This window comes from Monodelphis domestica, chromosome 3 (assembly GCF_027887165.1).
Source record: "Monodelphis domestica isolate mMonDom1 chromosome 3, mMonDom1.pri, whole genome shotgun sequence".
Lineage (NCBI taxonomy): Eukaryota > Metazoa > Chordata > Mammalia > Didelphimorphia > Didelphidae > Monodelphis > Monodelphis domestica.
The window spans coordinates 89,133,745-89,160,920 of record NC_077229.1 but is presented as its reverse complement, the minus strand read 5'-3'; the positions used below and the strand labels follow the sequence as shown (position 1 = coordinate 89,160,920).

General features: G+C 42.1%; 1 protein-coding gene across 1 annotated transcript in view; it reads left to right on the top strand.

Annotated features, from left to right (window-relative positions):
* The first annotated feature begins 23,980 nt into the window (after window positions 1-23,980).
* MAP2K2 (mitogen-activated protein kinase kinase 2) overlaps window positions 23,981-27,176 on the top strand; it is a 35,419-nt gene continuing 32,223 nt past the window's right edge. The window contains exons 1-2 of the mRNA XM_001365435.3: window positions 23,981-24,537; window positions 26,574-26,784. Coding sequence (XP_001365472.1) covers window positions 24,446-24,537; window positions 26,574-26,784 — 303 coding nt within the window. The 5' untranslated portion in view covers window positions 23,981-24,445. The remainder of the gene's footprint in view (window positions 24,538-26,573; window positions 26,785-27,176) is intronic.

Genomic DNA, 27,176 nt, shown 5'->3' with positions numbered 1-27,176 from the left:
TCTGGGAGCAGCTGGGTAGCTTAGTGGATAGAGAGCCAGGCCTGGAAACAGGAAGTCCTGGATTCAAATGTGGCCTTAGATACTTTCTAGGTGTATAACCCTAGGTAAGTCACTTAACTCCAGTTGCTTAAAACCAATATTTAATATGGGTTCTAAGACAGAAAGTAAGGATTTTTTTAACCCTGTTCTGTAAGAATATAGAACATAATGCTGGAGCTGAAAAGGACTAGAGATAATCTTGTGATCTAGTCCAATAGTGCTGAATAAGTACTGTTATATTTCATCTCAAAAGTCTAAAAAGATAAGGGGTGCTTGGTCCCCCCTCAAGGTAGACATCTTCCGACAAGTCATGCCAGAGATTGAACTCATCCTCCCATCAGTGGTCCTCTTCTCCAATGCAGGAACTTCTCCGTTGGCTTGGATGAATAGACTCGGGATCTCCATATCTTTCAAACTTGAAAGGATGCTTCTACACCTGGGCACATCCATCTGATGATCAGTGTTTGGGAACTAGGATCAGGCCATGGACCACAAAGCCGAAGAGGCCACAAGAAACCTAGGCCCAAGCTCTCTCACCTTCATGAGCCCTGCCCTCTGGCTCTTGTCCTGTGGGAACCTTTGATGGGATGGAAAAGGTCCAACTCTTCCCCACCCCTTATGGGAAGTGCCAGCGTTCTATGATGATACCTCCTTTAGGGTCTTAAAAAGAGAGCCAGGAGCAAAGTTTCTCCCTTTTTAAAGGTTCCCTGAGTCATCTGCTCTTCCTGCTCAGTGGCCAATAAGGGGATTTCTTTGTTATCCCAAAGCACCCTAGTACTGAGTCACCTATGGCCTGCTGTGACAAGTCAGGGGCTTCATCATACATACCCAAAGCACCCAAACCCTTAACCAGTGTATGGGATGACTGGAAAGGGGTAGCAAAGCTTTGCCCTTTCTCTATGTAACCCCTGCTTACATTTTAAAAAATAATTTGCTCGCTGATTTTCCACTAAAGGCTCACTGTGGTCAGGAGGCGACCCTGGGTTTTCTGAGGTCATCCGCAAGGCACACACCTTAGCAGGTCCTCCCAAGCTAGAATGGCTTTGGGTTACTCATGGCAGGACAAGCCTAGCTAAGGGAAAGAGGGTGACTCAGCTCCGAACTCTCCACAAGGATGGCTGGGTGATGAGATTTTTCAAGAAGAAGAACCACAACAACAGTTGTGGAGCAGATGCTCACCCCAAGAAAATCACTGATCCTTGAGGTAACGATTCAACCGAATTGAAGATCAGTATATGTTTTGTGGGTGAGGGGAGAGATGTTTCCCTATTTGTGTTCCAGCAACCTCGCAACCATGGCACAGCTCGGGAAGCTCTGCTTTAAGGAGCAGAAGAGGGAAAGATACTTTATCAATAATCACTGTAGATCTCCCAACTTTAGGGGTTTACCCTCTCAGCCAAAGAACAGTCAGTCCCTTCTTTCTTTGCTCTGTCCCCACCCCTTCCAGTCCAGTCACCATCTCGTCTCTAATTATTTTATGCCTCCCTTTGGAAGGGAGGCACTGATCTGTACCATGTACAAGGGTCATTGGAGGAGGGGGCCCTCCCTCACAGTTAGGGGGTGGGGCTGCCTGTTAACTGAAGATAACGTCATTCTCCCTCCTCTCTCCCCCTTGCTCTCTTCCTCATTGGTCTAGGGGACAACTCTACAGTAGGTGACTCAATCCAGTTATTGGAGGAATTAGGAGGGTATCCCATGAGCCCTCTTTGAAGATGGGGGAGGGAGAGAAGTTCTGGGTTTGACCCTTGAGTCCTGGAGAGTAGGACTAAAGGCTGGGCCCAGGACTAGAGTTAAGACGCAGAGTTAATTGAACTTTCCCCTACTTTTTCGTAATCCCAAATAATGTCTAAACAGCACCTAGACATCAACAGACCTATGTTCCTAAGGCAGGTGTTTTGTGTGGGTGTCATTGACCCTTTCGGCATTCTCAAGAAACCTATGGACCCCTTCTCAGAATAAAGTTTTTGTGTTTTTTTTTAAACCCATACCTTCCGTCTTGGAATCAATACTGTGTATTGGTTCTAAGGTAGAAGAGTGGTAAGGGCTAGGCAATGGGGGTCAAGTGACTTGCCCAGGGTCACACAGCTGAGAAGTGTCTGAGGCCAGATTTGAACCTAGGACCTCCAGTCTCTAGGCCTGGCTCTCAATCCACTGAGCTACTCAGCTGCCACCAGAATAAAGTTTTTAATGAAATGACAAATGCTAAATTTCAATGATCAGTCAGGGAAATGATGTCATCCCCGCCCCCTCAATCCAATTCCTATCCTGAAATTTACCCATAAACCTCTGGTTAAAAACTCCTATTTTCTGCAGGAATACAAAACATGTGATGTCAAAACTGAAAGGAACCTTTGAGATTATCTAATCCAACCTCTCATTTTTTAGATAAAGTATCTGAGGCTCAGAAAGATCAAATGATTCACAGAGAGTCACACCACTAGTCTGGGATCAGGCCAGGGCTTAAATTCTTGATCTTTTGATTCGAAGACCCTGTGGCCTTTTCATTGTCATTTAGGCATTCAATAAATATTTGTTAAATAAGTGAATGGCATCTTGGGAGTTAAGGATATCAAAGCATTTAAGGGACACAAATTCAATAATCTAGTATTTTCAAACTTAATAACCATCAATAAAGGCAAATAATAGAACATGCAGAATTAAGAATAACTTACATTAGCATTCAAAGAAATGGAGCCAAAGGAACAAATAGAGAACAACAAAAAAGTGCCTTTGTGGCTTTTCATTTTTCAAATCTGTCTTCTATTCCCCTGCCCTTGGCTTCTGTCTGTGGGAAGTCTTTCCAGATTCCCCTTCAATTTAGACCTTTTTCTCTGGTGATTAGCTCCAACGTAGCCTGTCTATAACTTTGTTGGCACAGAGTCGTTTTGCGTCTAGTCTTCTCCACTGGATTGTGAACTGCTTGAGAACAGGGATTGTCTTTGCTCCTCGTTGTGTCCCCACAGAAATGCTTAGCACGGTGCCTGGCACATAGTAGGACCTTTATATATATTTACTGATTGACTAATTATATGTACTATATAAATATATGTGCATATGCATGCATGTGCATATACATACATCCCCACGTGTGTATATACATGTGCAACTCGAACTTCTCTGAGCATGCCCAGATCACCTAACACGGCGATGGCATTGAGCAGCCTTTTTAGCGTGCCTGGCTTGCCTAATATGGAGCCTACTGTGTCCCTCACGCCAGAGAGGGGCAGCCTTCTCTGATTCTCTGGTGAGTGTGCCACTTGCAAATTTTCCACTGCCCTTTCCCCCCAGTGTCTTTCTGCAGTGCTCTCGAATGGGATGGGGCAGCCTGCCAGACCTGCGGGTAGTCCCAGAGGAGCCCAGGTGCCTGGGACTCCAGCCAGAGGGGGGAAGCGGGGTTTGGACTTGGAACTGGGACGGCGCTGTGTACCTGATTCCTTTCCTCTCCCCCAGAATGAGGGGAGCCCTGTGCACCCGTGTATTGGAAGTAAACTGGAATGTTTGTGATCATTCCTTTTGGAATAAATATTTCTGCATTAAAGTCAATCCGGCTATTTGTGCTTATTGGAACATCTCCTGCCACTGAGGGAACGCCATCACTGGGGCAGGGAGGCTGGAGCTTTTTGCAGAGACCTCCAGTCTCTTTAAGGGTGCTGGCGGAGGGGCAGTGAAATCTAACATACCCAGCCCTGTTACATCTTCTGTTCCAACACACCATAGAGACCTCATTGTACAATCACTTGGATTCCCCACAATATACAATCCCTGAAAACACTGAAGTAAATCCTAAAGAGTGCACAATCTAGTGTTCCAGCAATGGAACACTACACCTAAAAAGCAGGTCGCCCCAGAATCCTAACGTGGAGCCCTACAGTGAACTGTAGCTTGCGGGGACCACAAAGCAAAATGGCACAGTTTGTCTCTGCCTCTTGCCTCTCATCTTTCCCATAATCCCCTTCTGTTTGGAGAGAAGCCCATGAGCCCATTCACTAGACTTCAGTGCCTTAAGGACAGATGGCTTTATCCTTTTGGAGTTTTTGCCACTGGAAAATCCTCAGTCTTTTATGCCTCATGAGTTTCTGCCATTTTAAAACACAAAACGCAAAACCATCCTCATTGCACCTCTGCACTAGCTAGACTGGTCCTCTGTCCGATTCTAGGCAAGCTTTCCAGTTTGATGGGCCTCGAATACCAGTTTTCCAAGTGTCCAGGCTCACCTCTATACCAGAGTGATAAAGAAAAAAGTTAGTGGAATTAATATGACCTCTCTGAAGGCTCCACATTTTAAAAGGAGATGATGTTTAACCCAAAGGAATGTATTATTAAGGTTATGTTTCATAGAGAATTGTTTGTCATGTTTATGTAAAAAATTTCTTTTTATTCATTTTTTTTGAACAAAAGGGGGAGTTAGGTGGGCCAATGGACAAAAATACCCAGCCTGGAGTCAGGAAATCCTATGTTCCAATCTGGCCTCGAGACACTTAATAACTGTGTGACTCTGGGCAAGTCACTTACCCCTGTTTGCCTCAGTTTCCTTATCTGAAAAATGATCTGAAGAAGGAAATGACAAACTACTTCAACACTTTACCAAGAAAACCCCAACTGGGGTCATGAAGAGTTGTACACCGCTGAAATGACAAAAAAAATTGACACCTTTGAGTTTGCAGTCATTTCTATAAAAATAAAACAGAACAACTTTTCTTTATAGGCATTTAATAAATGTTTGTTAACTAATAAAAAACAAGCAAAGCCACCTAATTCTATGATGACATCTTGAAATGTGCAACATTCTATCCTAATAGTCACACTTTTCTCTGAGGAGGGTATGTTTCATTATCTAATCTCCAGATCTTCATTGGTTCTTTTAATTCCTTAGGGTTTCACTTCCTTTAAGTAAATATTTTCAGTGTTGTAGCCATTGTGTATATTTCTTGTTTGGTTCTGAATTAATTTATACAACTCTTTCCACATTTCTCTTAATCCGTCATTTCTTACAGCATGACAATATTCCATTTATGGACCATTGTTTTTTCTTGCCATTTTTCTATATGTAACTTTAAAAAATAATAATCCTTCAAGGTAGGTAATACAAGCATTATTACATCTATTTTTATAGAAGAGCATACAGTCTTAGGGCAGTAATCTTTCCAGCATACCTAGGTTTGAGCAACAACTACAATTCACATCTGGAGCTGTCCCTGGGCTACGTCATACCATCACAGAGTCAGAGCTGGAAGGAAACTTAGCCCTACACCGTCATTTTATAGATGAGGTTGAGTTAAATTAAGAAATTGCCCAATATTACCCAAGAAGTAACAGTTACTGACTACAGATCCTTTGCTCTTTCTACTTTACTGTGTTGCCTCAAATGGGAGTGAGAGTCAAAGACTCACTACCTTCCCTATGCCATGCTGAGTCACAAGACATACATTTTATGAAATTTATGACCTGGGTGATCTTGAGCAAATAATACAAACTCAACCTCAGTTTTCTCAACTATAAAATGGAGATAACATTTGCACTATTGGTTTTGACCATTTGTTCTTGGAAAGTTAGTTTTCATTTCCACTGTTTTGGAGTAAATTGCTTTCATTCCAGCTAGAAAGCACTGGATTTGGAGTCAAGAAGACCTGCATTCCATTTTTATTTTATTTCTTCTCGAGGTTTTTCTTGAATGTTTGATATGTCTTCTTTCACAATATGATAAATATGGAAATATATATTTCATGATAGCACATGCATGACTGCTATTGCTTGCCACCTCAGGGAAAGGAGTGGGAATGGAGGGGGGGGGGAGAATTTGGATTGCAAAATGTCAGAAAATGAACATTAAAAATTATTTCTGTATGCAATCAGGGGGAAAAATACAATTTAAAAAAGAGTTGCATTCAGATCCTGCCTGCTTCCTCATCAGTCTGCCTCAGCTTCCTCATCTGTAAATGAGGATAAAAAGAGTACACTGACCTCCTATGATTGTGAGGGAACAACAACCTCACTTTGCAAACCAAGCACTTTGTAAACTGTCAAATGCTACTCAGATATGAGCTATTATTATCAGTACATGGGAAAGGGACTTGAAACCATGTTATCTGTTGATTGGTTAGAAGCATGCAGTTTTTCACTTGTTTATTTGGGTTTATGTTTGGGGTTTTAGTTTCATAAGATTATCCATTTACAAAAATGAACAATATGGAAATATGTTTCACATGATGATATATATAAAAACCAGATCGAATTGCCTGCCAGCTCTGGGACAAGGAAGGGAAAGGAGGGAGGGAGATAAAGGGAGATAAGTCCAATCATAACTTGGGAAAACTCCTGTGTAAATTTGTTATTACACATAATTGGTAATAAATAAATAAATGTTTTTAAAATAATAATATGGAGAAAGAGAAGAAAGGCCACTATGTTATTTTTGCCACTTTTTTTTTAACCCTTACCTTCCATCTTGGAGTCAGTACTGTGTATTGGTTCCAAGGCAGAAAAGGGGTAAGGGCTAGGCAATGGGGGTCAAGTGACTTGCCCAAGGTCACACAGCTGGAAAGTGTCTGAGGCCAGATTTGAACTTAGGACCTCCCGTCTCTAGGCCTGGCTCTCAATCCACTGAGCCACCCAGCTGCCCCCTATTTTTGCTACTTGCCATCATAAAGGACAGCCATGCCTGCCCTGCACTTGGCATTGGCCCTGCATAACACTTCTCTTCTCCCCATCTCCCTCCACCCTGTTTCTTTTTTCTTCTTCAGTGAATTCCAGCAGGAAAAGTTGAGTGTGATCTTTTGCTCTGGTTGGCTGTTGCCCTCTATAGGAGTTAAGGGGTCTGAGTCTGAACTCCCTCCTTTCTTCCTCAATCAGAGATTCACTGAGGACAGACTAGCCCTCCGCAAGATGGTTATGGTCAAAAGGTTTGCTTTCATGTCCTTCCTCTACTCACCTTCCCTCTTTGCAGTTTCTTGTCTTTTACCAACTACCAGGCCCCCTGATCCTCTGAAAGTCATAAAACCACAAACATACTGAAATATTTCAGAAGTGACATAGTTGGGTACTCTTGGGAAACCAAAGCAGGAGAGGACTTAAAGGTCACAGAGGGCGACTCTCATTTACACACAAGGAAACTGAGGCCCCAAAAAGCTCCCAAGTTTGCATAGTTAATGACCAAGCCTTGCTATCACAGGCCATTCTGGCCTCAACTAGAGCTCACTCACAAAACTTTAGTCAGTCAAAAAATGTTAATGAAGCACTTACTAGGTGTCAGGGGGCTTGTTAAGCACGGGGGATATAAAGAAAGGTCAAAGATAGTACCTGCCCTCTAGGAAATCACAATCTTCACTTCAGTGAAAAAACATAAAAGTACCAAGAAAATGCAGTCAGTCACCTTTGACAATTTCCAATCTAGTTAAGATTTATCCTGAATTCTTTTGAGTTTATATTAACTTTTGGGTTTTTCAATTAATTTTTTTAAATTCTTTTTTCTCCAATCTCCCTATCTCTCACCCGGTCCCCAGCCCCAGCCCTAGCCCATTGGAGATAAAAAAAAGGGGGGGGAAGGGGGGAAATCTTGTAACAAACATTTATATTTAAGCAAAACAAATTCCCTCATTGTTTGGGTTCCAATTCCTGTTAATAGTGAAACTGTATCAAAGTAGTGACTACAAAGAAGTAGCAATAATAAAAGACATATCACTTTTGATTATAACAAAGTATAACAAAAGGCACAGAGAGAGCCAAAAGACCTTGGGTTCAAGGTGCCAGTAATCTTGGGCTAGTGGCTTCAATTTCTTGAGCCTTGGTTTTCTCATCTGAAAAATGGGAATACAAGGCAGTCATGAAGCCCTTTGTAAAATACTATATAAATCTGAGTTATCAATTCAATTTAACTCAACAAACATTTATCAAATAGCTCCTGCGCACAAGGTCCTGTGTTAGACTTTGAGGCTACAAGTACCCCCACCCAAAAGTCAAGTTCCTGCCTTCTCAGGACTTACATTCTATTGGGCAAAATACAGTATATACACACAAAGAAGTATAGTAAGTCAAGCATTTGTTAAGCACCTACTATGTGTCAGGTACTGTACTAAGCTCTGAAAATACAAAGAAAGGCAAACATCTCTGCCTTCAAGAAACTTGAGGTCTAATGGAGGGAGCAAACATGCAAATAGCTATGTACTAACTAGGATAAATTGGAGATAGTCAACAGATCGAAGGAGGAGTAGGAAAATCGCATATGGAAGTTTGGCATCTAGGACATTTGACTCAATCCAACAGTATTTCTTTGAGCCCCACATGTTTGGTAGGTCTTCTATGGAGCATTTATGGGAGATTACAATTAAGAATTCAACAAGGTCTGCCCTTTGATCCAGCTATAGCACTGCTGGGTTTGTACCCCAAAGAGATAATAAGGAAAAAGACAAGAATATTCATAGCTGCGCTCTCTGTGGTGGCAAAAAAATTGGAAAACGAGGGGATGCCCTTCAATTGGGGAATGGCTGAACAAATTGTGGTATCTGTTGGTGATGGAATACTATTGTGCTCAAAGGAATAATAAAGTGGAGGAATTCCATGGAGACTGGAACAACCTCCAGGAACTGATGCAGAGTGAAAGGAGCAGAACCAGGAGAACATTGTACACAGAGACTGATACACTGTGGTACAATTGAATGTAATGGACTTCCGACTAGCAGCAATGCGATGACCCAGGACAATTCTGAGGGATTTATGAGAAAGATCCACATCCAGAGAAAGAACTGTGGGAATAGAAACAAGCTGCTATTGCTATTGTTCATTCCTGCCTCTTCTGCTTTCTAGACCTAGAATCTAGACCTAGACCTTTCCTCCTCTGTAAGATAAAGAAGTTGGGACTAAATGGTCTCTCAATTCTCTTTCATCTGTAATAATAATAATAATAACAAAACAGCAATCAAATATTTGTGCAATGCTAATTAGCTATGAGATATGATAGAAATGTAGAGGCAATGTGGAAAGACATCTGGATTTAGAGTTAGTTTTAGAGTTGCTGGTTTGGCACCTTGACTCTTTAATTTATTAGATGGATCACGTCTGACTCTTGGCAAAGATCCTGAAGTGCTTTGCTATTTCCTGCTCCAGTTAATTTTACAGATGAGGAAATTGAGGCAAACAAGGTGAAGTGACTTGCATGGGTCACACAGTTGGAAGTATCTGAGATTAGATTTACCCCCAGGCCTGGTGCTTTATCACACTCTGTGCTACTTAGCTGCCCCCATTCACAAATAGACTAAATAGACTCCTCACCACAGTGAAAATGAAATGAATATGTATAACCCAGATCAAAGCGGGGAGGGAGATCATTTGGATTTATCATTTTGGAACATATGTTGAAAATTGTTATTACAGATAATTGGTAAAATAAAAGATCTTTGAATAAAAAACAATGAACAAGAAACTGAAATGAATAATGTTGGCTATAAAACACAATTCAATAAATTGAATCACATAAACATTTCTTAAGCATCTACTCTGGGCAGGCACTATGCTAAACAGCAGGGATACAATTAATAAAAAGAAAGGCAGCCCTTGCCCTCCAGGAGTTTACAGTCTAAAGGGGAGATTACCCAGCACTCCTGGTGAAGTCAGATCTCAAACTTCCCCTCCCTCTTCTGCATCAAAACTCTTTAAAGGGAAGAGAAGGAGACTGACGACCCCAGTGGTTTCTGTTCCACTGGGGGGTTTCAGAGGCTCCAGAAGGAGGGACAGGATTTGTTGTCTCATCTCTGTACTTTCCCCTGTCTCCCTGTGAAGCTAATGATCATTCAAAGACTTCATTCCCTGTAAGGATAGTCACTAACTTCCTGGCAAACCTTGCTTCAGATACAGCCTTGCAGGATTTTCCTAACAGTTATTGCCAAGTACCAGACTTCCCCCTCCCACCCCCAACCAGGCTCCAATCATAGCCGAGTACACACACACACACACACACACACACACACACACACACACACACATACTCTACCCACTTTGGGTGTGATCAGCCTCCAAGCAAGCTTGAACCCCCTGGAGTTGGGTATTTCTTGTATTTCTGGCTTCTTTCCTCTTAAGCATGATGACTCTCTTTTAAGGGTCTCACAGTGTAATATTAGAACCATCTGAAATGGGTCCAGGTAGATGGCTGGCTCAATGTGTGAAAGTGAAACCTAGAGACAGGATGTCCTGGGTTTGAATCTTACCTCAGTTTTTCCTGCCTCCTCTGTTTCTAAATCATAGTTTTCTCCTCTGTAAGATGAAGAAGTTGGACTAAAATGCTCTCAATTCTCTTTCATCTCTGGGCAAGTCACTTAACCCATTGCTTAACCCTTACTGTTCTGTCTTGGAACCAATACATAGTATTGATTCTAAGATGGAAGGTAAAGGTTTAAGAAAAAATAGAACCACCTGAAACACATTACCTGTCCTTGGGGGGGGGGGGGCCTCCAATCCATGTATTCCTAGTTCTTTCTCCTGCCTAAAAGGTCAGGAAATCTCAAAGACAAAAACATATCCACTTTCATATATGAGTTCTATCCAGGATGGTCCTCATCCCAGAAGTACAGACTGTCCTTGGGCTCATCTCTAAAGCTTTTCTAGCTAGGTTCAACCTGTCAGAGTTTCTGCTCTGCTGGTATAGTCTTTGAGAACCCCAGACTGCCTCCATGTCTTGATGAGGTACTCAAGAAGTTTAGAGGAAGTTTCATATGATAGAACATGGTCCCTGCCCTCATGGAGTTTATAATTTAAAGCAACCAGAGGAAGGACAGAGCAGAACTCGGCAAGAATCGGAACAGGTCGGTTCTTGATTCTTGCCAAATAGTAAATGATTCAGCCAGGCAACATGTAAGGGAAGAGAAATATCAGTTATCTAGATTGAGAAACAGACAGAAGGCTCATCTCCTTAAAACTAAAACATAAACATTCCCATTATCACCAAAATGAGAGTTCCAGTAACTTTTCCCCTCTTCGCCCCATCCCCAAAACTATCAAACTGCCCTTTCTTGACTTCTTTTTGCCCTCTGTGCTGCCTCAGATAGTCACCTTAACATAATTACATGGGGGGCTGAGCTCTGCTTAGCTCATAGTAATAATAACAACTTGAAGTTCTAAAGTGTCTTAAGTGCTTCAAAGTACTTTCCTTACTTGGGAGGTTGGAAATTCATTATGATTCTTATTGTAGAGTTGAGGAAACCGAGGCTCTGGAAGGAACAATGACTTGCCCATGTCAGAATCAGAACTGAACAACTCAAACCCAGCACAATGGGGCAAAGGTAGTATTTTGTGAACTTTGGTGGTAATCTGTGTATCTGGTTAGACTTTTAGGATTTTTGAGGTAGATGAGAACTGTATGTGGCAATCCTGTCTATTGCCCCATTCCTGAATGTAAGAAGAGAAGATGTCTCATTAGCAAAGTGATTACTTAGTAACTTGGGTGGCATAGCACAGGTACCATGTGCCATCAGAAAGTCTCCTAATTGTCTGAGATTCAGCCTATATTTGGAGAACTCAGTATAGGCTAATCCACAAATCAGGAAAAGGCTGTTCTGAGAATGAAGACGCCTTCCTCAGTTGAGGCCATGACACGGATGCATAAGTGGAAATCTCAGCTTAGACCTTGAGCCATGTTAGGCTGTGGACCTTTAGTTAAGTTTCAAATTAGTAAAATGACCAGTCTTTCTAATATTTATTTTATTTTGTATATATTCCTAACTCTCTTATTCTGCAGTATTATTTCTAAATTTACATATATTCATCTCATGAAAAATATAGAAAATACTCTTTTCTGATGTCGGGAATGGGAATGGAAGGGAATGAGCAAAGAGGAACTAGGGTTGTGTCCTCAGAGAAACTGAAAGGGGACAGATAATTAGAATCTGAGTGTGATAGATCTCTGAACTCAGGGAGCCAAAGTGATTTAGGAGCCAAGACAGCAACGGAAAACATAATACCTGAAGTGAGGATTCGGTTTAGATCAAGACAGAAAGTAGTGAATATCCTGGAACCCAAAAACAAAGTCCTCTAGAACAGCTTCAGCTGACGCAGCTCATACCCCAGAAACTTCTTCTGGGTTAGTGAGACCTAACACCTGAAGTACCCAGTGGATCAATCCCAAGAATGAAATGATGACCAACAATGTAACACACAAGAGGGAGTTTATTAAACAGACTGCAGCTTGGGCTTGGCACTCTAAGATGGCTCGAGCCATGATTCTGGGGACTTGAAGGTCCTTTTATACACTGGAGTGACCAGGAACTTCTGCACAGGAATTCCTGGGGTGGGGGGAGTGAACAGGAACTTGACAGGAACTTCTGGGGCTGGGGTCATTATCAGTTCCTGGCATATGTCAGGAGGGGGAGTGACAGGACTTCTGGGGCTGGGGTCTTTATCGGATCCTGGCATATGTCAGGATGTGATGACTTGCCTGCAGGGTTTCTATGGGTAGGGGGGCAGGGAAGGGAACAGGAGCTGGTTCTTCACAGTAAATTGGACTTGGGCTGGGAGAATAATCTTGAGATGTTTATTCACTTATCAGATCTTAGCAGGTCTAGGTTATTTTTAATTGCTCTGTACAAAAGTCCTCACTCTTCCGGAGACCTTGAGATTGATACTTTGAACAGAGAAATTATGCCGTTTCATCAGAACTAAAATGGGATTCTTCTGCCTGGCATAGTTTATCACACACAGTCTCAAGCAAAAGCTGGTGACATAAGGAACTAGCAATATCACTTTGATTAGCCAGTGGGTTAAGAGGAAGTGAAAGGTAACTAATTATATAATCATAATCTCAAAATGAAAAGGACCTCAAAGGCCACAGAATTTAATTGATACTTGTACAAGAATTCACTCTTCAACAGTGCTGTCAAACAAATAGAAATGGGTCCTTGAAGCCAAGAGCAGTTTGACTTAAAAACAACAAATTAACATTACCTATGTTGAATTTTTTTTTTAACCCTTACCTTCTGCCTTAGAGTCAATTCTGTGTATTGGTTCTATGGTAGAAGAGCAACAAGGGCTAGGCAATGGGGGTTAAGTGACTTGCCCAGGGTCACACAGCTAGGCAGTATCTGAGTCTAAATTTGAACCCAGGACCTCCTGTCTCTGGGCCTGGCTCTCAATCCAATGAATAATCCAGTTCTGCCAGCACTTGGGAGTTTTGCTTTCTGGGAGACTTTTGTCCTATAATACTTCTCAAGTCATTAGGCTTTCACTAGAAGACTCCTAAATTAGGGGAAACCTACTTTCTCTGAGGCAGGAAGGAAGTTGTGACTGGAGTAGCATTTACTGATAGGATACAAGTAATCTACTTAAATCACCTTTTAAATTCAAAGGGTCAGAAATGGAAGATATCTGAGACAATTCTGGTCCTCTGAGTTTACAGATAAGGAATCTGGGTCCCTGAAAGAAGGGTTCCACTCAAAGTTACAAAGAGAGCTAAAGATGGATGGGGCTGGAACTTAATCAAATCTTCTGACTTCCAGCCCAAGCTGATTTCTGCTATCACAAATATATCATTCCAATGTACAAACATCTTCTCTTAAATGTTTTTTTAAAATTTCCTTGATCATAAAATATGTTTTTGGTAATCTAGGAAACTCTTCATTTATTGGAGTGTTTCTTTGGGCGTCTAGAAGCTGAAATACACAGAGAATGATTATGTTTTGTAAGCTCATATGCAAAGCAGCATGCAAATGATCCTTTGCCCGACTATGCAAAAGGAATGGGCAGCCTTTCTGAATCAGCCCCAACCAAACTTATGTATTAAAAAAGGCTGTTGAGGCAACTAGGAAATACACTGTCAGGTAGCTTGGCAGCAACATGGATCTCCAGGCCCAGAATCAAGGGGACATGGATTCAAATGTGACATTAGATACCTCCTAGCTGTGTGACCCTGGGCAAGTCACTTTACCTCCATTGCCTAGTCCTTGTTGTTCTTCTGTCTTAGAATTGATACTGAGACAGAAAATATAGGTTTAAAAAAGAAAAATATTTTCTGTCTCAGTATCAATTCTAAGACAGAAGAGCAACAAGGACTAGGCAAGCAGGAGGCAGCTGGGTGGTTCAATGGATTGATAGTCAAGGCCAGAGATGGAGGTCCTAGGTTCAAATCTGGCCTCAGACACGTCCCAGCTGGGTGACCCTGGGCAAGTCACATAACCCCCATCACCTAGCCCTTACCACTCTTCTGCCTTAGAACCAATATACAGTATTGACTCCAAGATGGAAGGTAAGGGGTTAAAAAAAATATGAGGAAGGCTGAGGTTATATCCACATATGCTGGCACTTGAAATCTGCCACTGAATTTGGACATATGCCTGTACGTGCCACTGTGTAATGATAGACCAAGAGCTAGAACATAGACTCAAGAAAGCTCACCAGTTCCTTGTGACATATCAGATCCAATTTCAGTCCAAATAAAAGGCCTGTAAGAGTATGGAAGAACCTAATCCATGAGGCTTCAAAACTTTGTCCTCTTATTAACAATAATAATCTATTACTAATATTATAAAACTATAAATACAGTAATACCTCACATCAATGTTGATAATATGGATAACATTCTACTATAATTGGAAGGCTAACAATAATGAATGAAGCATTTATGTGCTAAGCAATACAAATAGAAAAACAAGACAGTCCCTGCCCTCAAGGAGCTCACATTCCAATGAGGCAGATGGAAACGTCCTGTGGTCCTGAGTATGTGTTGGCAGAGCAGATGGCTCTTCTTTAATGCCATTTCCATGGATAAAATCCTATCAGTTTCTGATATAATATTGAATCTGATATTGAACCTTTCAACAGTGCCAAGGACTTCGGTGGTAAGAACTTTCTTTTCTGGGTCTTCAGAAGCTACGGTTGTAGACCCTACAGGAGCACGTGTGGGGCTGTAACTACCCAGAGGTCATTTCCCAGGATGATGGCTGTAGGTATCACACTGGGCTGGAAGAGCTGCTCTTCTTGGGTTCTGGACCTTGGACCGTCTCCATAGAAGCCTGAGGAGAGATGGTGGTTAAAGTGATAGTAGTGGTCCAGTTCACATGGCACAAGCTACCCTCCTGCTGCAGGGCACCTCTTGGTAAGGATTATTGGCCTCTAGCCCACAGGAATTACTTCCATAGATGATGGTTGTGAAGTTAGGCTAGAAGCAAGACTGGTGGTATGAGAAATGCTGTAATTCCCAGAGAGGAATGTATTGGTAAATATTGAATAACCGGATCTCCAACTCTTATACACACACATACACACACACACACACTATCTATGTCCATACATGCCCATAATACACTTTTCTTAAAATTAAAAAAATTTTAAACCCTCACCTTCTGTCTTGGAATCAATACTGTGTATTGGTTCCAAGGCAGAAGAGTGGTAAGGGCTAGGCAATGGGGGTCAAGTGACTTGCCCAGGGTCACACAGCTAGGAAGTGGCTGAGGTCAGATTTGAACCCAGGACCTCCTGTCTCTAGGTCTGGCTCTTAATCCACTGAGCTACCCAGCTGCCCCCCCATAATATACTTTTAAGTTTTATCTGCATTACTAATATTTTCTCTATAACGTTCTTAAATCTAGATAATCAACACAAATAATAAATCAACCTTGATTTATAGTCCTTGCCAGTTTCTGCGGTGTAAATGTTCACAGTGAAAATGTAACAATTAGTTTTACCAACCTGGTTTTAGCGGACTCCAGCAGGGCTCAGAGCAGGGCATATTACATGTATAATTCCATTTCTATTTATCAACAAGCATTTATTAAGTACCTACTATGTGCCAGGAGAAGAGTAAGTATGGTATAGCAGAGTGATAACTTGGATCCAGGAAAGCCTGGGTTTGACTCCCTCCTCAGACTTGTAATGGGCATGGCCAAATCGCTTAACCCTTCTGAGATTCGGATAACATTTTAGAACACGTTATAAATGAAGTGAGATTTCTGTTGGTACAGGGAGTTCCCACACTGACAAAAATCATAGCTCTTTAATGTTTCAAAATAATAATAAGCCCTATCTTCTCAACTAGTTTTGTCAGTATCATTTGACCTTACTTTGATGGATTGGTGATTTCACTCTCCCCAGGGGCAATTCACTGGGGACAATTCTCTTTCACAAAATTGTCCAGTGTATAGTGGATACACCCAACATACTGGAGACCTTTATCTGGTTCTTTTAATATTTTGTATGGTTCCAGTTCAATACTTCCTTACCTTTATGATAACAACAATAATAATGAAATAGAAACAAAAATAGTAGTAGCTGACATTTATTTATATAGCACTCTGGTTTACAAAATTCTTTACAAAAATTGTCTCATCTGATCCTCCCAACAGCCCTGGAGGTGGGTGCTATGATGATGCTTATCTTACGGTTGAAGAAACTGAAGCAAAGAGAGATGAAGTGACTTGCCCAATCACATAACTAAGAAGAATGTTGCATAATGGAGGTCTTCCTTGACCCCAAGCCCAGCCCCTATTCACTTTGGCGCCTAGCCACTTGTTCTGTGACCTACTCACCTCTCTTTCAAGTCATATCTAATATCTTTTATATTGTGCACAAGTTATTGTTGCTAATAAGTGAGAGTTTGCTTAGATTTGACCATACTTAATCCTGAACAGCAATAGAGGTGCGTTAACAATGAGGTCCTTGAAGCTGTTGCTTTAGCAGCTTTGTGACAAAACTGGTTGCACTGTATTTTGGATGGGCCTCAAAGAGCTTAAGAGTCAGATGGAAGACAGAACCATGTACGGTAGCACAGTCTACATGGCCTCTATTTTTGACTCTTAAACTTCCCGTGGAGTCCCAGATTCAGTCTGTCCACTCTACCTGCTCTGACTTTGCTCCTGCATTAGCTCCAGTTCAGCCTATCCCCCCTGTGACTTCCTAGCTTTGGGGTCTTACCAGGGTGCTCCACCAGTCCATTGAGGTCTCTGGCTTCTGTCTTCACCCAATGATCTTCTCCAGTGAGTCTCAGACCAGAGCCTCCTTGGATTAGCAGCTCCTGCATCGTGTCCAGACTCCCCAAAGCTATATCTTTGCTCCTGCTTGTCACAAGGTGGGTCTTTTGAGCCTCATAAAACCTCACCTCACCATGTACCATGAGGTTGAATATCTAGGGAGGAACCTGCAGGGTCTAATTGCCTCTAATAATGGTAGCTCAATGCACATAGCTGGCATTCAATAAACACTTGATGAATAAGGAACATTCTGGGCAACCAAAAAGTGTTGCAACAAATATTGTCACTATTTCCAGTCACTAATAATTTTCTAGAGGTCATTCCTTAGTGGTTAGCATACTCTAACCCCATCATAGTCTACTCATCCCAGGGATTTGGAATCCTTAGCTGACCCTTTCTCTACTGCCCCATTCTCTTACTCCTATCCTCCTCTTCACCTCCCACTTAATGTTGCATTTCAGAACTACCTTTCCCTTCCACTTGTCTTGTGCCCTTTGGAAGCCTGCCCCATAGTGAACAAACAAATCTTAAGCCATCTTCTTTCTTACTCCTTCCTTTTCTTGCACTTACTGAGACTTTTCTCTTTCCTGATAACAGTCTCCCTGGCACCCTTTGGACCTTCACCATCCCCCTTTCCTCACTGGTCATGGGGTAGGGGTGGGGAGTCTAATACTCTGTGTTCCTCATTGCCACTTCCAGGCTCTCCTGCCACCACCATCACTCAGTAATCTCTCCTACTTTGAGGTTCATTCAATCCATACTTATCACCCAATCAAGACTGGAGACACTATTATCCACTTATCCCCAGGAACTCATTTTCCTTACACAATTAGTTCAGTGCTCAGGTCATGACCTTTTTTCCTCCTCAATTTCTACCTTCATACTTGGGGACTTTCAACATGCATATTAATACCCCCTCAACCACCCTAATTTCCCAGTTCCTCAATCTGCTAATTTCCCATGAAACTAATCCTCTGTTCTCAGTTTCCCACATATTCATGCCCTTGATCTTGCCGAGTCACAAGTATTCTACTTCCACATTTATTAACATTTATTAACTTCCAGTTTTATTAAATGTTACTTCTTTCCACCCTCTCCAAAATCTGGAGATACTGGCTTCTGCTCTTTTAACATGACATATCTCCCAATCCCTTATATTTTCATTGGCTATTCTGCATATCTGAAATGTCCTACCACTGCTGGGTTTATACCCCAAAGAAATCATAAGGAAAAAGACTTGTACAAAAAATATTCATAGCCAAGCTCTTTGTGGTGGCAACAAATTAGAAAATGAGGGGATGCCCTTCATTTGGGGAATGGCTGAACAAATTGTGGTACATGTTGGCGATGGAATGCTATTATGCTCAAAGGAATAATGAACTGGAGGAATTCCTTGTGAACTGGAACGACCTCCAGAAATTAATGCAGAGTGAAAGGAGCAGAACCAGGAGAACATTGTACACAGAGACTGACACTGTGGCATAATCGAATGCAATGGACTTCTCTACTAGCAGCAATGCAATCATCCAGGACAATTTTGAGGGACTTATGAAAAAGAATGCTCTCCACATTCAGAGGAAGAACTGTGGGAGTAGAAACAGAAGAAAAACAACTGATCGCATGAGTCGAGGGGGATATGATCGGGGATGTAGATTCTAAACGATCACCCTAAATAATCACTGCAAATTTCAATAATATGGAAATAGGACTTGATTGATGACACGTAAAACCCAGTGGAATTGCACATTGGCTAGGGGAGGGGGGTGGGGGAAGGGAGGGAAAGAACATGAATCTTGTAGCCATGGGAAAATCTAAATTAAATAAAATTTTCCAAATTTAAAAAAAAAATGAAATGTCCTCCCTCCTCATTTCTGCCTCCTGGCTTTCTTCAAGTCTCAATTCAAATGCCACATTCTACAAGAGGCCTTACTCAGACCCCCACAAAAACCAGGGCCTTCAATCTGAGATTACCTCCAATTCTCCCTGTATAGTATTACTTTCATGTTGTCTCTTCCATTAGGCTGTGAGTTCCTAGAGACAAGGGACTGTTCTTTGCCTTTTTTGTATCTCGATGCTTACCACAGTGGCTGGCATATAGTGGGCACTTAATAAATTCTTGTTGAATTGACTTGAAATAGCCTTTACTCAGTAAAGAAATGAGCATGTCCTAAAGGAATTGTGAGTGAGTACATGAGAATGGATAACAGATAACTGTTGCTTGATAACCTAAAAAGGGGAAATGGCTAATCTAGTAGAACATTTCCTAGATATTCTAAAGCAGTTCTGATGTATAATAACTATAGCCTACTGGGAAACCACTCTACTAAAAAAGCCTTCAGTATCACTGAATTGGAGTTTTGGAATTAACTCCTAAGCTCTGCGTTTCTGCTTTCTTCATGTTATTGCCAGGTTTGTTGCTTAGTTGTTCACTTGTATTTGACTCTTTATGACACTAGTTTTACTATTGAAACCAAAGCTTTGACTATATAGACTTATGTCAGCAAGATGATGTCTCTATTTTTGTGAATGCTGCCTAGACCTGACATAGCTTTCTTTTCAAGGAGCATTTGTAAGTAGTGATCTTTGAGTTCAAAAATATAAAATTTGACATAGCTCCCATTTATTCTTCTATTTGACAGGAAGTGTTGGGGCCAGTTGCTACAATCTTAGTTTGGGCTTTAAAAAAAATGTTAAACTTCAAACTATTCATTGCTAGATTAATTTTCCTTATTCACTAATCTAACCATGTCACTCTCTTACTCTTCCCTCTGCATATGACCTGAGTTTTCTGTTCTTCACTATTCCTAGAATGATTTTACTTTTTTTTTTTGCCTGTTGGATCCCTACCCAAGAAACCTTCCATCTTGAATTTCATGTAGGACTTTACTTGGTACCTCACTAATTCACTTATGTATCACTACATGTTGTTAACATTGCTGTAGCTCCCCGAGTTCCCTGCTAGACCATTAGCTCCACAAGTTTAGAGGTCATGTGTTGATTCCAAGACAGAAGGTAAGGGTTTAAAAAAAAAAGAAAGAAATTCTGAGTCCTGCATTTCTCTAGTGGGTCATATCTCTCTTTGTCTCAGTTTCCTTAGGTGAAAATTGAGTGATTATTAATTAAGGAGCCAAAGATGTCCTCCAGTGATAATTTCTTACTCTCAAATATCCTCAAGAAGGGAGATTTCATAATCTTCCTTGGCCAGACTACATACCTTGTACAAAAGCACTAATATGATAAAGTCCATAGTACACTATTAATTCTATAGAGAAAAGTACAATGTACACATAAGTTACTAATACCCTATTATGCCTGAAACAGATAAATGTTATAACCTTGGATTAAATATAATCTCAAAGCAATTAAGAATTTCATTTCCTAGGGTAAGAAAGTGAGGACACATCCCACTTTCTGGAGACAGGGAACAGATACACTAAGGAAGACATTTTTTTCTAATCAGCAATAAATGAAAAGATAAATAATAGGGAAGGGTTGTAGGTTCTCATTCTCAAATGATAAACATAGGAAAAGAGGTGGAGGGAGCTTTTGTACCTCGAGAAGACAAATTTAAAATCCCCTATAAATCTATAATCTATATAAGATCCTTAATGGATAGAGCACTGGACTTGGAGGCAGGATGACCTAGGTTCAAATTCTACTTCAGACAATTCCTAGCTATGTGACCGGAGACAAGTCATTTAACTTATACTTTAGTTTGCTCATATGTAAAATGATTAGACTTGACTTCTAGATGCCTTCCAGCCCTAAATTTAAAAATCTTTTTTTTTTAAACTCTTACCTTCTGAATGATGAACTGCTTGATTTCTATAAGAACTGGAAAGACCTACATGAACTGATGAGGAATGAAATGAGCAGAAACAGGAGTACATTTTACACAGTAACTGAAACACTGGGGACGATCAAATATAATTGACTTTGCTACTAAAAGCAATGCAATGATCCAGGACAACTTGGAGGGATATTTGAGAAAGAATGCTATCCACATCTAGAGAAAGAACTCTGGGTGTAGAAATCCAGAAGAAAACACATGATTTATCACTTGCTTATATGAGTATATGATTTGGGGTATGGGTTTTAAAATAACTTTATTACAAAATGAATAATATGGAAATGGGTTTTGAGTAATAACACACACACACACACACACACACACACACACACACACACACACATATAACCCAGTGGAATTGCTTGTCAGTTCTGGAAAGGGGGAGGCAAGAGGAGGAGACAACAAGAATTATGAAAAAAAAATAAAAATAAAATACCTTCTGTCATAGAATCAACAATAATGTCAATTCCAAGGCAGAACAGCAGTAAGAGGTAGGTAACTGTGCTTACGTGACTTGCCCAAGATCACACAGCTAGAAACTGTCTTAGGCTAGATTTGAATCCAGGACCTTACATCTCCAGTTCTGGCTCTCTATCCACCAAGCCACCTAACTGTCCCTAAGTTTTTATCTTAATATCAGCCAAACGCCTAGGAAATCTATAAACAGTTCATGACCACTTGCAATCTGGTTTCTGACTTAAACTGTCCCCTCTAAAATTACCAGTGATCTCTTAATTGATATATTTGTTATTTTTTCTTCAGTTCTCAACCTTTTGACTCCTCTACTCTATTTTATAGGTATCCCTTGCACACCAAGACTTTCCCCATTAATTGCTTGTCAGCTCTGGGAGCAGGGAGGGAAGAGTGGAGGGAAAGAAAATGAATCATGTAAACATGGAAAACTATTCTAAAAAATAAATTAGATTTTTAAAAAAAGACTTTCCCCATTGCAGTTTTGATATATTGTGGGGTCAGCATACGAAGGGATCTGGGGAGAGTTTTGTAGAAGCCACAAACTATACATGATGACAAGCAGACAACGTAGAAAAAACTTATAAATTATATTACCTGTGACCAAATACTTAACTGAAATTTTATAATAAGGTATTATAAACACTTCATAAGAAAAATAAAATTTTCAGATTTCTCTAATACAGAGAGACAAAAAATTTTACCAGATCAAGAGGGTGCTATGCACCTAAACCTAGCACTGTGGAAAGGATGCCTGTACTTTCTCTTTCTGGATACTTTCTTCTCTAAATTTTCATGACTCTATTTTCTCCTGGTTCTCCAATTTGGCTGAATGCTCCTAGTTTCCTTTTCTGGTTTACCAACTGTTTCCCAAGGTTCTGCCTTGGACTTTCTTCTCTCTTGGTAATTTCATTTGTTCCCATGAATTTAATTCACTTATATAGTCTAATCCTTGAGTTTCAGTCCTATTTCACCAATTGCTTATTGAACATTTCAAACAGAAAGTCCCCAAGGCATCTCAAACTTTACATGTCCCAAACAAGATTCACTATCTTTCCTCTCAAATCTACCCTTCTTTAAAACTCCTATTTTTAAAGAAGGAACCATCATCCTTTCAGTCTTCCAGATTCATAGCCTCAGTGTTATCCTCACCTCCTTATTTGCTCTAGCATCATGTATACAATCAGTTGCAAAGGAAGTTTTGCCTCTACATCTCTTGTTTCTCTTTTCTTGATACTCACATAGCTAAGACCCCATTACATCTCACAATGGGATCTTACCTGATCTTATTCCATCACTCCTCTACACAGTTGCCTAAGAGATTTTCCTTAAGCCCTGGTCTATGTCCCTCCTCTACTCCGCAAAATCCTGTGGTTCCTTATTGCTTCTAGGGTCATGGCCCCAATCTGTCTTTCCAGCTTCCTTATACACTGTTCTTCTGAAGTCCAGTTAAATTAGCCTTCTATCTGTTCTTGGGGGGAACTTCCTCTTCTGTATCTTTGTAGTGGCTGTTATCCCATTCATGGAATGCACTCCCCCCTCAATTCTACCTCATAAAACCCCTCTCTTCCTTGGAGACAATGCCCAAGGACCATCTTCTACAGGATGTCTTTTCTCATCACAGCTGTTTAGTACCTTCCCTCCCAAACCATTTTGCATTAAATTTATATTTGTTATTATCAACAAAGCAATGGGTTCAAATCAAGAAAACATGTAATGCCCAGTGGATTTACGAGTTGGCTATGGGGGGTGGGGGGGGGAGGAAAAGAAAATGATCTATGTCTTTAATGAATAATGCTTGGAAATGATCAAATAAAATATATTTTTAAAAAAAGATAAAAAAAAGAAAAAAATTTATATTTGTTCTGCCTCTCTCTCTATGAATATATGCATATACTTGGTTTCCCAAAGAATATAAGCTTCTAAGAGTAAGAATTACTATTTTGGGGATTTGTACCCTGAGAACCTAGCACAGTACCTGGCATAAAGTGGACAACATGTTTTTTGGTTGATCAGTTTGGTGCTACTCCACAGCCCCCGTTGTCTAGTCAAGTAGGCTTAATCCTATATGAATTCACTCCTATGCCACAATTCCTTGCCTATGATTTAAGACATCTCAGGTCCAAATCCCAGGGATGGAAAGGATGCTGGACTTGGGATTCAGGAGATCTAGCAAAATGGCTAACTAGGTTCCAGTTCTTCTCCATGAAGAATGTCTTATGTGCTTGCCAGGATAAATATTGGGGGATGAAATGGCCAAAGGAGAGAAGAGGTCTTTGAGTTTTCCAACTTTCTACGACGGAATTCCCTTAGAGACCAAGAAACCAGGGCGCCTTCCCCATTCGTCTTGTCTCCCTCAGGGGAACTTGACTCTCAGTCCTTCTGGGTTCACTCTCACCTGACCTAAGTCGCTCAATAAAGTACTGGACGCGGGCTTGGTCCTAGCACCCTGCCCACCTTGACTCTCTCCTAGGCTTCCTTTATTCATTCCCTCCTGTCTCTCCACAAGCTCCCCGAGCCTAATAGTTGCTCTTAATAGCTGCACGCGAACAACGGCGAGAACTCTCAACTGCCTTCGCAGGTAAGCGCACGGAGGCTGAGGCAAACGGGCGAGGGGGGGGGGGGGGGGCGGTGGAGAGGGAGGAGATCTCGGAGATCGCCAGCACAGTTCTCGCGAGACTCTGGGGAGAGCTCTTCCCCTCCACCACCACCACCCCCCCACCTCCGCCTCCCTCCCCTTCAGCTGCAGCGTCAGCCTAGCTCGGCCCCGGCCTCGGCCCCGGCCCCGGCCCTGGCCCCAGCGGCTTCGAGTGGCGGCGGAGGTGGAGGCGGATCCAGCTGGTCCTGGCCCCCCGATCCCATTTTCCCGTGCGGGTCTGGCCTCTTCAGCCTCTGCGGCTTCAGCTCCCGCCGGAGGCCGCCCTCCCCACGCAGTCCCGAAGGCCGCTACCCCAGCCCCGGGCTTGCCTAGGCCAAACGTCCCTGCGAGGCCGGGGCCGGGGCCAGAGCCGGAGTCGGACCAGAGCCAGGCCGGAGCCGGGGGTGCCTCCACTCCTATGGGCCTCAGCTAGAGGCGCTGCAGCCGCGCCCACCCCTGCCCCCGCCCCACCCCCATTCCCCCAAACCCGCTCCCCGGGAAGCCCTGATGCTGGCCAAGAGGAAGCCGGTGCTGCCGGCGCTCAACATCACCCCCACCAACGCCGAGGGCCCGTCCCCGACCAGCGAGGGCGCGTCCGAGTGAGTGCCCGGGTCGGGCGGGGCCTTGAGGAGGGACCGCCGCTGCGGGGGTGGGGGTGGGGGTGGGGGCGCGAGGGGAGGGGCGGTCGGGGAGGTCCGCCCGCCCACCCCTTCGCCTTCCAGGTGAAGAGTCTGGGCCCCCTCGAGAGCCGGGTCTGCCTCCTGGAGCTAATCCAGCTCCAGACTGACTTCGACTTCAGGGCTTTCCCTCGACGTGCATCCCACACTTGGAAAGGGATAGAGGGGCGATCCTGGGAAGGAGGGGAGCTGGGAGAGAGAATGTGTATTAAATGACCCTAAAGGGAGTAGGGATTCAGGTCCACAAGCAAAATCAACAAGCATTGTAAGCGCTTATGGGGTACTGAGGATAGTGACTCGAGGAGAAAAAAAAAGGGGGTATATGGGAGTTCTGAAGCGGGTCTGGGGGAGAAGGAAAGGATAAATGTATTGGAGAACTTAGGGAGGAAGGGAAAGGGATGGTTGGTATAGAGCTGAAGGACAGATTTCAGGTCATCAGATCCAGGCCCCCCTCATTTTGCAGATTAGGAAACCAAGGCCCAGAGAGATCAGTGACTCTCTCAAGGTCATGCAGTTGGTGACAAAGTTAGAATGTGAACCCAGGTCTTTGGAAAGACTTAAAAACCAGTTCTCTTTCCTCTCTGTCATCTAATCTAAACCCCTTCCTCCCCTTTTTCATTTTTATAAATGGTCCTGAGGCTCAGGAAAGTTTTTTTGGTTTGTTTTTTGTTTTAAATACTAAGACCCAAGGTCACATCCCAAGTAGATCTTGGCTTTGAACCCAGGCCTTCTGAGTCCAAATCAAGGAATCTTTCCTCTAAGTCAGTTTGCAAAGGGGACAAGGGAATGGTGCAGGACTTAGAGAGGTGAGAGGAATTAAAGGAAAACAGTTCTTTCAGAAAGAAATGAGAAGAAACATGGATTGGGTAAGGAAGAGACTCATGAATAAGAACTGTAAAAGATGAAATAGTACTTTGTGAAGGAAGATGAAAAAATGAAGAAAGACTTTGAAAGGGGAAAAAACAAAGGAGGATATTTGAACAGTGAGTGACAGATAATTATAGAATATGGGCAGGGACGGCCTCTTCAGACTCTTCCTGATGATTTTGCAGCTCCAGGGAAAGTCACCAAGCTGGACTACCTCCCAGGCAGTCAACAGTCAAGCCTTTCTAGTTCAAAAGTTGTTGGAGCTGAGTGAATCAAGCAGGTTTATGGTTTGGCCTGTGTGAACAAATGAAGCTAGTCTTTTTAGGTCCACTTTCAGACACCTGGCCTTTTTTTAAACCCAGTCTCTTAGACCCTACCAAGGTCAAAATAGAGCATGCAGGGATATCATGAGTTATTTGAGTTCTGTTGTTACTATTCTAAGGCAGAGATACATTTGCCTATAGTGCTTAATGTGAATGACATTCTTACCTTGTTATTGGAAACATTAAGAAGGCCTCTTTCTGCAGTTTTCTTTCCTGATCTTGGCCTTCTCTTTTATTATATCTTTATAGTCTTTCCAAATTTTAAGCTAGAGAGGGAATTGTAACATATTAGAAATAACACTAGATGAAGTCAGAAGACCTGGATTAAAAAACATGATCCACCATATATTAGTAGTAGTTTCATATTGGCAAATTTCTTAACTGCAAGTGAGCATCTGTTTCATCTGTCAAATTGGAATAATCAAATTTGTACTACTTATTTTGTGGGGCTGTTCTAAAGGTCAAATGAAATCAAATATTTAAAATGTTTCTCAAACCTTAAACTACTATAGAAATGTCATCTATTATTATTAGTAGTAGTGGTAAGCCCTTGGAATCCCAAGGCTTTTTATAGTCCCTGGTGGCGCCTTTAGACAAGTTGAGTGACCAGTCTTTTCTTCCATTTTTTTTGTTTGTTTGTTTTTCTTTCTGTGTGTGTGTGTGTGTATGTGTCTGTCTGTCTGTCTGTCTGTCTGGCTTCTGTGCTTGTGTGTGTGTGTGTGTGTGTGTGTGTGTGTGTGTGTGTGTCTGGCTTCTGTGCATGCACAGGGCAAACTTGGCAGACCTGCAGAAAAAATTAGAGGAACTAGAACTTGATGAGCAGCAAAAGAAGCGACTGGAAGCTTTCCTTACCCAAAAGGCAAAGGTGGGGGAACTGAAGGATGATGACTTTGAAAGAATCTCTGAACTGGGAGCTGGCAATGGTGGGGTGGTCACCAAAGTGCAACATAGGCCCTCAGGCCTCATCATGGCCCGAAAGGTAAGTAGATTGTGGGCTATTGCTGGCTTGTGGGTGCCATTAACATTCTCTTAGTGCAGGGGCAGCTGGGTAGCTCAGTGGATTGAGAGCCAAGCCTAGGTTCAAATCTGGCCTCAGATACTTCCCAGCTGTGTGACCCTGGGCAAATCACTTGACCCCCATTGTCTAGCCCTTACCACTCTTCTGCCTTGGAACCAATACATAGTATTGATTCCAAGACAGAAGGTAAGTAAAAAAAAAAATTCTCTTAGTGCCCAGAGCTCCCTATGTTGCATAAATACAGTTGATAATAGTGTGATTTACTGATGTTAGAGATTTTATTTTTTCCTTTGGTGCCAGGCAGCACATCTGGTTTCATTGTTAGAAAGGAACACCTTCTTGTTAATGACAAT